Below are 17,287 nucleotides of genomic sequence, written 5' to 3'. Positions count from 1 at the left end.
ACAAATTTCTCTGTTTCAAAAACACTTTTTGTGCTGTCGCCAGTGTGAATTTTATATTATCTTTATTTTGGCAATTTTGCTCCTCAAATAGCAAAACCCATCTGTTACTTTTCATTAATTGCTAGTGAAATTGATTAATTTGACTACATCCCATTGCCCTAGTTTTATGTTAGTTGATAAGTATGTTATAATCTCTTTTCAAGACACTGCCCTTTACATTCAATTGATCTCCCAAGTCCTTTTCAATACACTGTCCTTTCCATTCAACAGATCTCCCAAGTCCTTTACTGTGTCTGATAGAATGCCATCAACAAACCTCAAAGCAACATTGTCAAAAGCTCCCTCTAAATTACAAATGTTGTAAAGATGGGTATATGCCTTTTTTCAACCTATCTTCTAATATAAATAATAGTATCATACTGCTTTGCATACTCCTGATTTTCTCTAAACCCTGAACTGTTTTTCCCCAAGACAGCTTCTGGCAGTATTCATCTGCCTGTAGATATTTTTTGTTAGTATTTTTCAACTGTTATTCAGAAACTGATGGTTCCCTAAGCCTCAGTTGCTCACACTTGTCGGTGTCCACCTTCCTTGGTATTGGGAGTAAGTCCAGGGGTATTTCACCTTTCCTATATGTTGTACATACTGGGTGGAACAGTTTTTTTCCTCGTAAGTTCTTCCAGGGTTCATAGTAATTCTGAGGCAATGTCATGTAATTCACATTTGTCATTTTGACTTATGTCTTTCAGTGCTCTGTCAAATTATTCTTGCTTTATCGTGTTCCCCATCACACTTTCATCCCCTTCTTCTTCCCTTTCCTTAATATTGTCTTCAGGTTTGTAGCCTTTCTATATATTCTTTCAACCTTTCATTCTTTGCTTATAACTGGCCTATCAATGAGCAACTGATGATATTTATAGAGATGCTTCTCATTTCTCCAAAAAAATTCTTTAATATTGCATGTGCAACCAGTATCTTTACAATATGCAGCATGTGTCTTTCCTATATTCATGCATACTTTTACCACCTTTCATTTCTCTTCTAGCCCTCCCTAATTTGCCATTTTGCACTTTGTCACTTCCATTTAGTTAGTTAAACATTCCACATGGGAAAAATATATCTAAAAACAAAGATGCTGTAACTTACCAAACGAAAGCGTTGGTATGTTGATAGAGACAATAAACACCCAAACACACACACAAATTTCAAGCTTTCACAACCCAAGGTTGCTTCATCAGGAAAGAGGGAAGAAGAGGGAAAGATGAAGGGATGTGGGTTTTAAGGGAGAGGGTAAGAAGTCATTCCAATCCCGGTAGCGGAAAGACTTACCTTAGGGGGAGAAAAGGACAGGTATACACTCGCACACACACACATATCCATTCCCTATAAGGTAAGTCTTTCCGCTCCTGGGATTGGAATGACTCCTTACCCTCTCCTTTAAAACGCACATCCTTTCGTCTTTCCCTCTCCTTCCCTCTTTCCTGATGAAGCAACCGTTGGTTGCGAAAGCTTGAATTTTGTGTGTGTGTTTGTGTTTGTTTGTGTGTCTATCAACATGCCAACGCTTTTGTTTGGTAAGTTACATCATCTTTGTTTTTAGATAGATTTTCTATTTAGATATATTTTGTAAAAACAAAGATGATGTAACTTACCAAACGAAATATATAAGAGAGGGAAACATTCCACGTGGGAAAAATATATCTAAAAACAAAGATGATGTAACTTACCAAACGAAAACATTGGTATGTTGATAGAGACACTAACAAACACAAACACACAGACAAAATTCAAGCTTTCACAACCCATAGTTGCTTCATCAGGAAAGAGGGAAGGAGAGGGAAAGACGAAAGGCTGTGTGTTTTAAGGGAGAGGGTAAGGAGTCATTCCAATCCCGGGAGCAGAAAGACTTACCTTAGGGGGAAAAAGGGACAGTATATATATCCAGAGACAGTATTAATTATGTGGGGGTTGTTCAGAGTAAATATCATTTAAAAACACATGTGAAACGTAGTTCAAAGATCCTCTAAAAATTTTTGTGCTAAAATCTTCTATAAAATTGTAGAGTCCACTTGTAGCTGCTAAACGTCATTTATTGAGAGTTCAAGTTACAACTGCTTGTGCAATAATGATTTGCATTTTCAGGTTAATGTACAACAACATACGTACAGATTAGAGGCCATTAAGTGAAAACACTAATATCGCTTGCTATAGAAGAGATAAGAAAGTACTCACTTGGCTGGATTACATGAAGCCATTAAACAAATATGTACATGAGTAACATTTGTGGCTCTACACATAGTTAAAATACAGAAATGTAATATTCTTTTGTTGTGTAACATACTCTGTTTGTGTAGTGTAGGTCACTTTTGTGTTGTATACTTGCTCTTGATCATAACAGGTAATTTTCCAAGATGAACATTTATCTAGATAGATCACATATCCTTTTTGGCTAATCTTTAACAGTGATGCAATTATTTTTCAATAAACAGGTTTTCTTTTATGAAACAAATAGTTTGAATGTGTACATACAACATGGAATATGGTTTAAATGTGCGTAACTATATACAAGGGCAAATGAAAAAGTCTTTGCCCCTATTTTTTATTAGCTAAAGTAAGGTACAACAGGTAATTACAAATACAGGGTGTTTCAAAAATGACCGGTATATTTGAAACGGCAATAAAAACTAAACGAGCAGCGATAGAAATACACCGTTTGTTGCAATATGCTTGGGACAACAGTACATTTTCAGGCAGACAAACTTTCGAAATTACAGTAGTTACAATTTTCAACAACAGATGGCGCTGCAAGTGATGTGAAAGATATAGAAGACAACGCAGTCTGTGGGTGCGCCATTCTGTACGTCATCTTTCTGCTGTAAGCGTGTGCTGTTCACAACGTGCAAGTGCGCTGTAGACAACATGGTTTATTCCTTAGAACAGAGGATTTTTCTGGTGTTGGAATTCCACCGCCTAGAACACAGTGTTGTTGCAACAAGATGAAGTTTTCAACGGAGGTTTAATGTAACCAAAGGACCGAAAAGCGATACAATAAAGGATCTCTTTGAAAAATGTCAACGGACTGGGAACGTGATGGATGAACGTGCTGGAAAGGTAGGGCGACCGCGTACGGCAACCACAGAGGGCAACACGCAGCTAGTGCAGCAGGTGATCCAACAGCGGCCTCGGGTTTCCGTTCGCCGTGTTGCAGCTGCGGTCCAAATGACGCCAACGTCTACGTATCGTCTCATGCGCCAGAGTTTACACCTCTATCCATACAAAATTCAAATGCGGCAACCCCTCAGCGCCGCTACCATTGCTGCACGAGAGACATTCGCTAACGATATAGTGCACAGGATTGATGACGGCGATATGCATGTGGGCAGCATTTGGTTTACTGACGAAGCTTATTTTTACCTGGACGGCTTCGTCAATAAACAGAACTGGCGCATATGGGGAACCGAAAAGCCCCATGTTGCAGTCCCATCGTCCCTGCATCCTCAAAACGTACTGGTCTGGGCCGCCATTTCTTCCAAAGGAATCATTGGCCCATTTTTCAGATCCGAAACGATTACTGCATCACGCTATCTGGACATTCTTCGTGAATTTGTGGCGGTACAATCTGCCTTAGACGACACTGCGAACACCTCGTGGTTTATGCAAGATGGTGCCCGGCCACATCGCACGGCCGACGTCTTTAATTTCCTGAATGAATATTTCGATGATCGTGTGATTGCTTTGGGCTATCCGAAACATACAGGAGGCGGTGTGGATTGGCCTCCCTATTCGCCAGACATGAACCCCTGTGACTTCTTTCTGTGGGAACACTTGAAAGACCAGGTGTACCGCCAGAATCCAGAAACAATTGAACAGCTGAAGCAGTACATCTCATCTGCATGTGAAGCCATTCCGCCAGACACGTTGTCAAAGGTTTCGGGTAATTTCATTCAGAGACTACGCCATATTATTGCTACACATGGTGGATATGTGGAAAATATCGTACTATAGAGTTTCCCAGACTGCAGCGCCATCTGTTGTTGAAAATTGTAACTACTGTAATTTCGAAAGTTTGTCTGCCTGAAAATGTACTGTTGTCCCAAGCATATTGCAACAAACGGTGTATTTCTATCGCTGCTCATTTAGTTTTTATTGCCGTTTCAAATATACCGGTCATTTTTGAAACATCCTGTATCATTTAGCTTATCGTTTAGCTACAAAATAGCAGGTCAGCAACTGGAAGCAGTTAATTCCATAAATGATTTAAAATGGAATGATCATATAAAGTTGATCGTCGGTAAGGCGAATGCCAGACTGAGATTCATTGGAAGAATCCTAAGGAAATGCAATCTGAAAACAAAGGGAGCAGGTTACAGTACGCTTGTTCGCCCACTGCTTGAATACTGCTCAGCAGTGTGGGATCCGTACCAGTTAGGGTTGATAGAAGAGATAGAGAAGATCCAGCGCGCTTCATTACAGGATCATTTAGTAATCGCGAAAGCATTAGGGAGATGATAGATAAACTCCAGTGGAAGACTCTGCAGGAGAGGCGCTCAGTAGCTTGGTACGGGCTTTTGTTACAGTTTCCAGAACATACCTCCACCGAAGAGTCAAGCAGTATATTGCTCCCTCCTACGTATATCTCGCGAAGAGACCATGAGGATAAAATAAGAGAGATTAGAGCCCACACAGAAGCATACCGACAATCCTTCTTTCCACAAACAATACGAGACTGGAATAGAAGGGAGAACCGATAGAGGTACTCAGGGTACCCTCCGCCACACACCGTCAGGTGGCTTGCGGAGTATGGATATAGATGTAGATGTATGTGAGGGCTATCCAGAAAATAATGGACGTTTTGAAATAAAAAAATAACAAAACAATGAAATCAATTTTTGTTATATATATTTTAAAGATACACTTTTAAGCTATTTTTCTTCATAACTGCCATTCAAATTGAGGCCCTTCTCTTACTGTGGCACAAACTTTCCAATACCATCTCTCTAGAAATCTACTTTCTGCGATTGGATTTTGGAAACCCACCTAGCACAAAATTTGCCATAAGCAAGCTTCTCCACCACAATTTAATGCACCAAACTCTGTGGAGAAAATGTTGCAAAAGTTCTGTCATCGTGAAATGACAGTTTCCACTAATTTTGTCATTGATTTTCATCACTAGTTTGTCACTCACAAGGCTAGGCCTACCACTGCTGTACTCATCATGAACATTGGTCTAGCCATTTTTAAAATCAATGCACCATTGCCTCACCTGACTTTCACTCATTATTCCTTTTCCATACATATCACAAAGGTTGTGATAAGTTTCAATTAGTTTGCAGCTTTTTTCCAACAAAAACCTTATCACAGAACACACCTCATGAATGTCAGGAGTGGTGGCATCTTCTACTGCAGCGCCCATTTTAATGCGGCACAGGAAGCAAAGTAGCAGAGATACAGACCAAATGCTACCACCGCTGGATGTAGGAATGTTATGGCACTAAGATGGTGGCTGTAGCCCGCCCACCGCCGCGACAGACCAAAATGTCTGTTAATTTCTGGGTAGCCCTCATATGTACTGTTCTATGTATCTTACACTACTTTTCCATATAGTCCCCAAACCATTTCAGACATTTGGCTCAATGCAGCACTAAATTTGTGATGCTTGTGCGGTAGAATTCATCTGGCTTACTGTGGAACCACCACTGGACTGCTGTCTTGACTTCATTGTTTGAACTGATGACATGTCAGAAATGTCTTCAGTGGAATGAAAATGTGGAAATCACTAGGTCGCTAGGGGCAAGGTCAAGACTGTATGATAGATGGACCAGACTCTCCCAGTCAAATGACCAGACCTTGTCGGCAGTTCTGACCGCCACCTGTGGCCTCACACTGTCATTGAGGACAAATGTGTCGCCCATATCAAGAATCCCTCGGTGCTTCTTCCTGATGGCAATTCACAGCTGTGGCTGTGAGCAACAATAACTATTGGCATTGGCGGTTGTACTTAATGGCATACAATCCAGCAGGAGCAGTCCATGGTGATCCCACAATACTCTTTAACATCACTTTCCCAGCAGATGACAGTGAACAGGCTTTTCTTTTTTGTCACAGATGATTCCACACCATGCTCTGCTTTGAATCTGGCGTGAAATGCTATATCTACATTTCATCACCAGTAACAGTGCAGTTAAGGAAACTGGCACCCTCCTTGGCATACCACTACAGAAGATTCAATGAAGCAATCATTTGCTTGCTTTTCATCGTGTCATCCAACTGATTAGGCACCCACCAACATGAAATCTTCTGGTGCCCTAAAGCTGAGAAACAATGTTGTAAATGCTCCCAAATGAAATGCCAACCTTCTAGGAAATGATCTTCAGGTACACATGCCGATCTGCTTTCACTGTTGCATTCGTATGGGAAATGTTGTCATCAGTCAGTGACACACGAATGCTCATTGTCATGTTAGTCTTCGTGGCCTTTTGTGAACTCACGACACTACCACCTCACACTTCCCAAAGTCAGACACTTTTCCCCATATATGGGCTGGATTTCCCTGTGAATTTCGAAGGGTGTTTGTCCCTTGTTCCATAGAAAATGAATCACACCTTGCTGCGAGTGTACTGTAGGTTTGTGAAGCACAACCAACATCTTCAACAACTGGCAGCAACATCATTCTGTGGAGCTACCAGCAGATAGGGCGGCTCCAGTCCAAGAAAGATCAACCTCTGGGAATGGATATGCTAACTGCAGGTTTACAGCTGTAATTTGGCTAAAAGAGGACAAGACTTTCTGATTTGTCCTCCTACATACAGTATTACTTGAGTAATGTTAAATATTTGCAGAGTTTATATAACTATTATTTTATACTATTTTTTGTAACAGTTAATTTGATAACATGAAACTATAAGGATTCTTAAAGTTTTATTAAACAAGGCAATGCACGGAGCCTTCTACTACTTTTTTATGATTTGTAAAGAGAGCTCTTTTTTTTTGCTGGAAGATTCACTAATACTCTGCCCATTCCTCCCCACAAGGTTATGCCATAACTAATTATTGAATGGACATATGCAAAATGTGTTGCACTTGCTCATGAACTGCTAGTTGCTGAAATTATGATTCAGAATACATAGCATGCTGTTGTGGTTTGCTTTCCCATTATTGTAATATGCTCAGTACACTTTAGCTGTTAGCCACAAGCAGTCCTAGAAATTTTGTGTTTGATATGCATTCTACATCCTCATCATTCACTCTTACATTTACACTATTGGGAATTGTTTGTAGAGAAACTAATACTTTTTTAGTTAGCTTAGTTTTTGTGTCCACCTACGCACATTCCTTAGAATTTCTTCAATCTTTTCCATTAGCATGCCTGGTGACTTGTTGCTGGTCAGAATATTTCTTTCATCACCAAATAGTATTATTTTTCTGTGCTTTAAACTTTGAGGAAAATAGTTTGTATATATTAGAAACAGTATGGGATCCAGAACAGTTCCTTGTGGTACTACTCTGTTGGTGTGTTGTGGATCGGAGAGATGTTTTCTATTCATCACAAAATGCTCATACCATCACAGGCTCTCACATGTATAGATTGTCATCATCGTAGCACTTCTACAAATAAAGTAGCGCGATACATACTGCTAACATAAAGCTGATTTAGATGACAACACTACTGTTGCCATATTGTCCGTGTTCCACAGTACTGACAGGGTCATAATGTGTGACTGGGGTGTGCGACATAGTCAGGCTCAGTTTCTGGGCAAAACTGCATTTCATCCATGAACAGAACTCTACCCAACCATTCCTGTATCCACTCATGATGAGCAGGACACCACCCTGTGTTATCTTAGCATCTCATGAAGAGCCAACCATAAATAACGAACTATACAAGCCAATGATATGAATCTGGCTGCAAATATATGACCAAATTTTCATATTCTGCCATGTTCTGGTCATGGAAACAACCCCCTGTTCTCTTTGCACTAGCCTCTGGCGTTAATTAATATTTATGTTTAACTAACTTCTATCCAAAGACACCACACTGATGTATATCTGTTACTTCCAATCAGGATGTTCAATTGTGACCTGTGTCTTACCAACACCATCTACTGACTGTTTCTTAGGAATTGTCAAACCATATACACTCAGGCTCATAAATTAAGGATAATTGCAGAATGTGGCGCCGCACAATGTGGCACTACACAAAACTGGCACTAACAGCATAGGCACATAGGGAACACACACGGCACAGATCTGTAAGTCCACAGTATTGGTGATAAGTTGAGAAAACCGTCCCAAAACACATGTGCTAATACTTGTTTAGGTAGCTTATTTTTTTCCTGCACATGTACCCTGACATCAATACAGGATATAATCACCATGCAATACCTACACAGGCTGCACAACGGTTTGGCATACTCTGGATCAGGTGGTCAAGCAGCTGCTGGGGTATAGCCTCCCAGTCTTGCACCAGTGCCTGTCGGAGCTCCTGAAGTGTCATAGGGGTTTGAAGTCGTGCAGCGATATGTCGACCGAAAGCATCCCATATGTGCTCGATGGGGTTTATGTCTGGAGAACAAGCAGGCACTCCATTCGCCTGATATCTTCTGTTTCAAGGTACTCCTCCACGATAGCAGCTCAGTGGGGCCACATGTTATCATCTGTCAGGAGGAAGGTGGGACCCACTGCACCCCTGAAAAGGCGGACATAATGGTGCAAAATGACGTCCCGATACACCTGACCTGTTACAGTTCCTCTCTCAAAGACATGCAGGTGTGTATGTGCACCAATCATAATCCCACCCCACCCTATCAAACCCTGACCTCCATAAAGGTCCCTTTCAAGGACATTAAGTGGTTGGTATCTGGTTCCTGGTTCACGCCAGATGAAAATTCGGTGAGAATCACTGTTCAGACTATACCTGGACTTGTCCGTGAACATAACCTGGGACCACTGCTCCAATTACCATGTACTGTGTTCTTGACACCAGGCTTTACGAGCTCTCCTGTGACCATTGGTCAGTGGAATGCACCTTGAAGGTCTCTGGGTGAATAAACCATGTCTGTTCAGTTGACTGTAGACTGTGAGTCTGGAGACAACTGTTCCAGTGTCTGCAGTAAGGTCTCGAGCAAGACTACCTGCAGATCTCCATGGCCATCTGCAGGCACTGATGGTGAGATATGGGTCTTCTTGTGGTGTTGTACACTGTGGATGTCCCATACTGTCTGCTGGAATCGTTGCCATAATCTTGAGATCACACTTTGTGGCACACGGAGGGCCTGTGCTATGACCTGCTGTGTTTGACCAGCCTCCAGTCGCCCTAGTATTCTACCCCTCATAATGTCATCAATATGTTTTCTTTGAGCAATTTTCAACACATAGTTACCATTAGCACGTCTGCACACATACTCTCTACACCAAACTCTGACATGCGCCAACACACCTCTGCATATGTGGACTGCTGCCAGCGCCACTGTGCGATGACCACAGGTCAAATGCACCGCATGGTCACACCCCGAGGTGATTTAAACCCGCAAACTGCTCACCAGAGCATTGTTTCACCGTGTATCAGCATTATCCTTAATTTATGAGCATGAGTGTAGTTTGTGTAGTCCGAAATTTTAATTTCCCATTTTTTCCCAGAAGTCATATGCAATATATACTGCCTGCCAAATAAAAAGAAAGTATCTGGAAGACATGGTCAGATGTCAGTGTAGCTTCATACGATACACACCAGGAGCATGTATGTGAATAACTAGAGTTACAATTCTCTGTGACAAGTAGAATTGCCATCAGAGTGCTGTAGTATTGTTCATGTTTAGTGTTGCTACCAGGCCTGGTAGACTTCATATGGGGTGTGAACAGTCTGATGTTGTGTGATCACTATGAAGGACACAGAGATGTCATGTACTCATCTGAGACAACATTATCAGCACATAACAGAGTTTGAAAGGGGTGTCAGTGTGGTTTTCCATTTGGGTGACTGGTTGAATTGTGCATAACCAGATATGACAGTGGCCGGCTGTTGCATGGAAATAGGCAGGTGGGCATATTTTTGACAATGTTTGACCACCACAAAGAGCTTCAGAGACTACCATAGCTGAATATTGTCAAATGATATTTCACAAAACCAAAAGAAATTCTGGTCATATGTGAAGGCTGTTAGTGGCACCAAAGTTAGTGTCCCATCCCTAGCAAGGGAGAAAATGTTTGACTCCATTTTCAAATGCTCCATTATAAAGGAAAACTCAGGAGAAATGCCCCAATGTAATCTTTGTACCACTGAAAAGATGAATGATGTTGAGAAACAGCTAAAATCGTTAAAACTGAACAAATCTCCAGGGCCTGATGGAATCCTTGTCAGATTCTATACTGAATATGAGGCTGAGTTTGCCCCTCTTCTAACTATAACCTATCATAGATCCCTTGAACAAAGCACAGCTCCACCCATTAACAAGAAGGGTAGTAGAAATATCCACAAAACTAGCATCCAGTTTCTTTGATACCAATTTGTTGTAAAATCTTAGAACATATTCTGAGCTGAAACATAATGTCGTATCCTGAACAGAATGACTTCCTCAATGCCAATCAGCATGATTCCGAAAACATTGATCATGTGAAACCCAATTTGCAGTTTTCTCACATGATACGCTGAAAGCTATGGATCAAGGCAGTCAGGTAGATGCAGTATTTCTTTATGTTCAAAAAGACTCAGTGCCACACCTATACATATTATTAAAAGTACACTATATGGGATATGAAGTTAAATTTGTGACTGGATTGAGGACTTTTTCATGGGGACGACTCAACATGCTGTCCTGGATGGAGTGTCATTGTCAGATGTAGAAGTGTGCTGGGACTCTTGCTGTTCATGTTGTATATTAATGACCTTGCAGACAATATTAATAGACTTTTTGCAGATAATGCATTTATTTATGATGAAGTAACATCTGAAAGAAGCTACATAAATATTAGTCAGTTCTTGATGAGATTTCACGTGGTGCAAAGATTGCCAACTGGCTTTAAATTTTCAGAAATGTAAAATTGTGCTCTTCACAAAATGAAAAAATGTACTATTGTATGAATATAATATCAGTGAGTCACTGTTGGAATCGACCAACTTATACAAATACCTGGGTGTAACATTTTACAGTTGTGTAAAATGAAATGATCACATGGGCTTAGTTGTGGGTAAAGGAGGCAGTAGACTTTGGTTTATTAGTAGAATAGTGGGGAAGTGCAATCAGTCTATGAAGGAGGTTGTTTACAAATCACCTGTGCAACCATTTTTAGAATATTGCTCAAGTGTGCCGGACACTTACCAAATAGGACTAAGAGGGGATATTGAATATATAAAGAGAAGGGCAGCACAAATGATCACAGAATTGTTTGATCCATGGGTGAGTGTCACAGAGATACTGAAGGAACTGAACTGGAAGACTCTGGAAGACAGACATAAACTATCCTTAGAAAGTCTATTAACAAAGTTTCAGGAAACAGCTTTCAGTGATGACTCTTTGAATATACAAAATCCTGTATGTATCACTCACATAGGGATAATTAAGATAAGATCATAATAATTACTTCATGCACAAAGCCATTCAATCAATCATTCTTCTCGTGCTCCATAAGTGAATCGAATAGGAAGACCCCCTAATAACTGGTACAATGGGATGTACCCTCTGCCATGCAACTCATTGTGGTTTGCAGAGTATAGATGTAGATGTAGATGTTGGAGGACTGCCGTATTGTGTAGTCCGTTCACATCTGGGCCCACCCTCCAAGACAAGTAGTGGACTCCCTGCAAAATTCTGTCAGTCCCAACACCATCGGTAGGCAACTAGCCACAGCAGGCTAGGAAATTACTGTCCCATGCTTGGGCCTCCATTAACACCACAGCACAATTGGCTGCATTTGGAGTGGTGCCACGCTCATGAAACATGTACAGCTAATGAATGGCATTTCATTGTTTCAGTGATGACTGCAGTTCTGCCCTACCGAGATGATCTCATTGTCGAGACTGATAGTGACTTTTGAATCACAGTGTGGAGAGCCACTTGGGTGGTAGTAATTAAGTGAACTTTGATGGTACAACGGTATGTCACAGATATTCAGCATGGACAGTCTGTGTGATGTTGAGGTACCCCTGCAACCAGTGACATCCCAACATCTGTCTCTGATAGGACATGTGTGGCATCAGCTCAGATGTCAATTCTGCCCCAGCGACAGTACCCAGGATAATGAGGCTCAATTACAACAGCTGTGGGCCAGATTGCCTCAGGAGAGGATGCAATGGCTTTATGACACCATTCCCACCCGAGTCAGTGAATGCACCCAGGTAAGGGGGTGGGGGTGCAGCGTCATATTAAGTGGGCTAAAACTGCAACGTTCTTTATAAATTTGACTCGATATTGTTATCACTGACATAACATCAAATTCTCTTTGAAACCGTGAAGTTTCATTTTACTTCCTTTCCCTTCTGGGTGCTTCACCTTTCTTGTCAGACTGTGTACATTCTTTCTTGCTATATCTGAATTTCTGATGGGGTTGTAATTTTTTTCTCTGGTAGTGTTTTTTTATCATGTTATAGCAGCAAATATATCTGAAGAATGTGTGAAAGCAATTACAAAAAAACAGCTGCTCTCCTTCATTTATTTAGCGGTGATTTGCAGAGTGAAACTGTGAAGTTATAGTGATTATACCTGAAGCAAACCTAGCGACAGCGCTGAAAACACTGGTGATCAACACAGTGTAACTCTTTAGGAAGTGTGCTAAAAGAATGTGGCGATATAATGTTAACCGATAAATTTTAAATTTGTAGCTCTTGTGTATGTGAGCAAAATTAACTTCTGCTGAAGGAGTCAAGTTACATCATTTTCTTTGTGAACCATTTTTAATATCTGGTCTACAGGTCTTCTCAGAAGATGCTTCGCGTGTCGTTCGAGAGGTGAACTGGGCTCTTGTAAGGATCCATTCAAGTTTAATGCCACACAGGTGGAAAATGAACGTGGTGTAGAAGCGGTACCATGTGCATCTGGTTGGTGTGGGAAGTTCCTGGAAGGAGGAAATGGATACAAAGATGATGGTAAGTACTGTTGGTAATCAAATAATGTTTTAATTTTAGGATTCACTTTGCATGATGTCTTTATATAACATATAAAACATGAACATATACCCTGAGATAATAAAAGTCATGAGGCATTGATACGCACACATGCAGATGGTGGTAGTATCACATACAGAAGGTATGAAAGGGCATTGTACTGGAAGAGCTGTCATTTGTACTCATGCAGTTCTTGTGAAAGGGTTTCGGATGTGATTATGGTCACATGACAGGAATTAACAGACTTCAAATGCGGAATGGTTGTTGGAGCTAGACACATGGGACATCATTTTGGAAATCATAAGGGAATTCAATATTCTACAATCCACAGTGTCAACAGTGTGCTGAGAGTAAGAAGTTTCAGGCATTACCTCTCACCATGCAGTTGGCGACAGCCTTCACTTAACGACTGAGAGCAGTGATGTTTGCATAGAGTTGTCAGTGCTAGTAGACAGGCAGTCCTGCATGAAATAACCACAGAAATCAATGTAGGATGTACAATGAATGTATCCATTAGGACAGTGTGAGGAAGTTGGGTGTCAGTGGACTATGGCAGCAGACAACTGATGCAAGTGCCTTTGCTAACAGCACGACGTCACCTTCAGTGCCTCCTGGGCTCGTGACCATATCAGCTGGTCCCTAGATGTCTGTAAAATTATGGTCTGGTCAGATGAGTCCCAATTTCAATTGATAAGAGCTGGTGATAATATTCGAATGTGGTGCAGGTCCCATGAAGCCCTGGACCCAAGTTATCAACAACACATTGTGCAGGCTGATGGTGGCTCCATAATGGTGTGGGTTGTGTTTACAGGTAATGGACTGGATCCTCTGGTCCAACTGAACAGTTCATTGACAGGAAATGGTTAAGTTCAGTGACTTCAAGACTATTTGCAGCCATACATGGACTTCATGTTCCCAAACAATGATGCAATTTTTGTGGATGACAATGTGCCATGTCGCCAGGCCACAATTGTCCGTGATTCATTTTATGAACATTCTGGATAGTTCGGTCAAATGATTTGGCCAGCCATTGAAAATTTATGGGACATAATTCAGAGGAAATCCTATACCGGCAACACTTTCACAATTATAGATGACTATAGAGGCAGCATGGCTCAGTATTTCTGCAGGGGACTTCCAGCAACTTGTTGTGTCCTTACCACATCGATGTGCTGCACTACACTTGGGAAAAGGATGCCGGACACAATGTTAGGAGGTATCCCATGACTTTTGTCACTCCAGTGTACAGCACTCTTAGTTGGTAGGGGTAAATGCAGGCTATAAATGATTTTAGCCAATTGTTGCATTAGTTCTGCAACAAAATTTTGCTTTTCTTGATGCTAACCTGAGCACAGAAGTAGCTGCTTTATCAGTTAACATTATTTGCAAAATATTGAAAGCTTAATGTGAACTTCTGTTTGGAGACATGCATCTATAGCATCATAGCTCTTACTAACAACTATCAGCCTCACAATTGTGACAAAGCTACTTATCAAAGAAGGATTAAACTTTTCCAGTTCATTTATGCAAAACTTTTAAATTCTCTTTTACTTATTTATGGAATACAAACATAATTTAGGTAATTCATTTAAATGATTCACACATCTAAAAGATAGTTTATTCATTATTGTGTAGTTGCTAATCATATCATACAGTTCATTGCCTCTTTTGACAGTCTCAATTTAGCATTTGCTCTGCTGCTTTGGAATGATACCGATATTATTTTCTATTTTATTTGAGAACTGATCTCTATTTTCTAGATGTTTGATACTGAGTTGTAGAGTTTCCACTTCAAGGTGCAACCAATATATCATATCATATGATTTGCATCTCATTTTACTAATGAAATTCTCTGTTTGCCTATTAGTAACAAATTTTTTTGTGATGAAAATCATAGGTATGATCATCACTTTAGAACTAATTCTTTTGTTTTGAAAGTGGCAGATGTTTTTGGATAAATGCTGTCAATATTTTTTACTTGACATTTGGTGGTATGTTTATGAGCCACATTTCATCTCTATTAACTACCCCCAAAGACAATGGACTCTGGTGTGGTGGGATGGCTTCCATATCTCTGTGATGCAGATTCCCATACTGCAGGTGCAACCATACCAGAGGATTATCTGTTGGTTGGTTGGTTGATTGATTTGAGAGGGGGGACCAAACAGCAAGGTCATCAGTCCCATCAGATTAGGGAAGAATGGGAAAGGAGGTCGGCTATGCCCTTTCGAAGTAACCATCCTGACATTTGCCTGAAGCAATTTAGTGAAATCACGGAAAACCTATGTCAGTATGGCTGGATGCGGGTTTGAACCATCATCCTCCCGAATGCGAGTCCAGTGTGCTAACCACTGCACCACCTTGCTTGGTGGGAATGTCTCTGGAGAGGCCAGACAAATCTATGCTTCCTGAAAAGAGGCAGCAGGGTCAACAGTCTGGATGACTGACTGATCTGACCTTGCAACATTACCAAAATGGTTTTGCAATGTTGGTACTGCAAATGGATGAAAACGAAGGGAAACTACAGCTGTTAAATAATTACCATGGACATGCAGCTCTTCTACATGGTTTAATGATGATGGCATCCTCTTGAGTCAATATTCTGTATGAAAATTGTTCCCCATTCAGGTCTCTGGATGAACACGACTGAGGAGGATATCACCAGGAGAAACAAAATTGGCACCTACACATCATAGCATATAAAGTCAGGTCAGATCTGTTACCAAGTAGATTAAGAGTATTTACAAAGAGAGATGGGTAGGTTGAAGTTTGGTATAGTGGAAATTAGGTAGAATTGGTGAAAGGAGGAACCACACTTGTGGTCAGGTCAATACAGGGTTATCGACACAAAATGAAATGGGCGTGATAAGGAATAGGGCTAATAGTGGATAAGAAAATTGGAATGCAGGTAGGTTGCTGTGAACAGCTTAGTACATGCATTATTGTAGTCAAGATACATGCAAAGCCAACCAGCTTTGCAGATGATGGACAGATTGAAAGAATGTATGATGAGATAAAAAAAATTATTCAGATAATTAAGGGAATGAGGATTTAATTGTGACGCGGGTCCAGAATTCAGTAGTAGGAAAATGATGGGAAGGAAAAACAGAAGGAGAACATGTACTGTCAACAAGGGTAATTCTTTTCTGCTGGGGGTAACATTGACCCCCAGTCAGTTTCACCCTTTTCTTCCCATTTCTGGATAAACTTCTTCTTGATAACAATAATTAGTAAATAACACAATGGGAGTTGTTGATTTGAATTTACACAATTTAAAATAAAATTAAAAAAAAATCTATAGTTAAAAAGGTTGTCCAATCCCTACATACCTGCTTAAAAATTAAATTAGGAAAAATTTTCTTGGTCCAGAAGAAATGGTTAATCCTACCATCATTAGGTTCTTATATGTTCAAATTCACATATTTTAATGAAGCTGTCTGATCTTTTAACAGTACTAACAATTTTAACAACAAGAAATACACCTTTCTTTAAAAGAGGTTAAAATTGGTGCCCTGACTTTTTTTCATCGAGGTAAGTATTCTGACTGTGTTCTCAACCATATTAAATCATTCACAACTATTATAATGTGTGGGTGTGCTTCTGATGTTTTGTTGCTCGTTTATATTGTTCATAAAAGTGAAAACTTATATGATATTTGGACTCAGGGAGGGAGGACCAAAGGGTGCGCCCTGTTGCAGTGAATGGTGCTGAAGAGTCAGAACACTCTACAACAGAACTCAGCATGGTTGGTTTGGCAGTGTAGTATTTACAGACTGGTTTAAAAAAGTGCTGCTGCTTCCTCATGCTACAAACCTGTCTGGAACAAAGACAATGGTAGGAGAAAACCTAAGTTCACATGTCACAAGTGAGGTTATTCAGTTATGTGAAGAAAATTACAAAGTTTCTGAGTGTTTCAGCCATGTGAAGAAAATTACAAAGTTTCTGAGTGTTTCAGCCATGTGAAGAAAATTACAAAGTTTCTGAGTGTTTCAGCCTACACAACTCACTTAACGTGACCTATGGATGTGGATTTTTTCATCCCTTGAAAACTCGTGGGAGGAACATACTAACAGATTTCAAAATGAGCGATCAACAGTTCTCAACTGTATCAAAGGCAATGTTTCCAACCCTTCTTAATGAGCTCACAAATAGTGTACGGCAGGAGTCATCAAGTAATTTTAGATGAGATGC

The 17,287-nt window shown here is 40.4% G+C and overlaps 1 protein-coding gene across 1 annotated transcript in view; it reads left to right on the top strand.

Moving 5' to 3' along the window:
* LOC124788292 overlaps window positions 1-17,287 on the top strand; it is a 47,873-nt gene that overhangs the window by 10,804 nt on the left and 19,782 nt on the right. Inside the window, exon 2 of the mRNA XM_047255524.1 lies at window positions 12,905-13,078. Within this exon, the coding sequence (XP_047111480.1) occupies window positions 12,905-13,078 (174 nt within the window). The remainder of the gene's footprint in view (window positions 1-12,904; window positions 13,079-17,287) is intronic.

This window comes from Schistocerca piceifrons, chromosome 3 (genome assembly GCF_021461385.2).
Source record: "Schistocerca piceifrons isolate TAMUIC-IGC-003096 chromosome 3, iqSchPice1.1, whole genome shotgun sequence".
Lineage (NCBI taxonomy): Eukaryota > Metazoa > Arthropoda > Insecta > Orthoptera > Acrididae > Schistocerca > Schistocerca piceifrons.
This window is presented reverse-complemented; position numbering and strand designations above follow the sequence as displayed.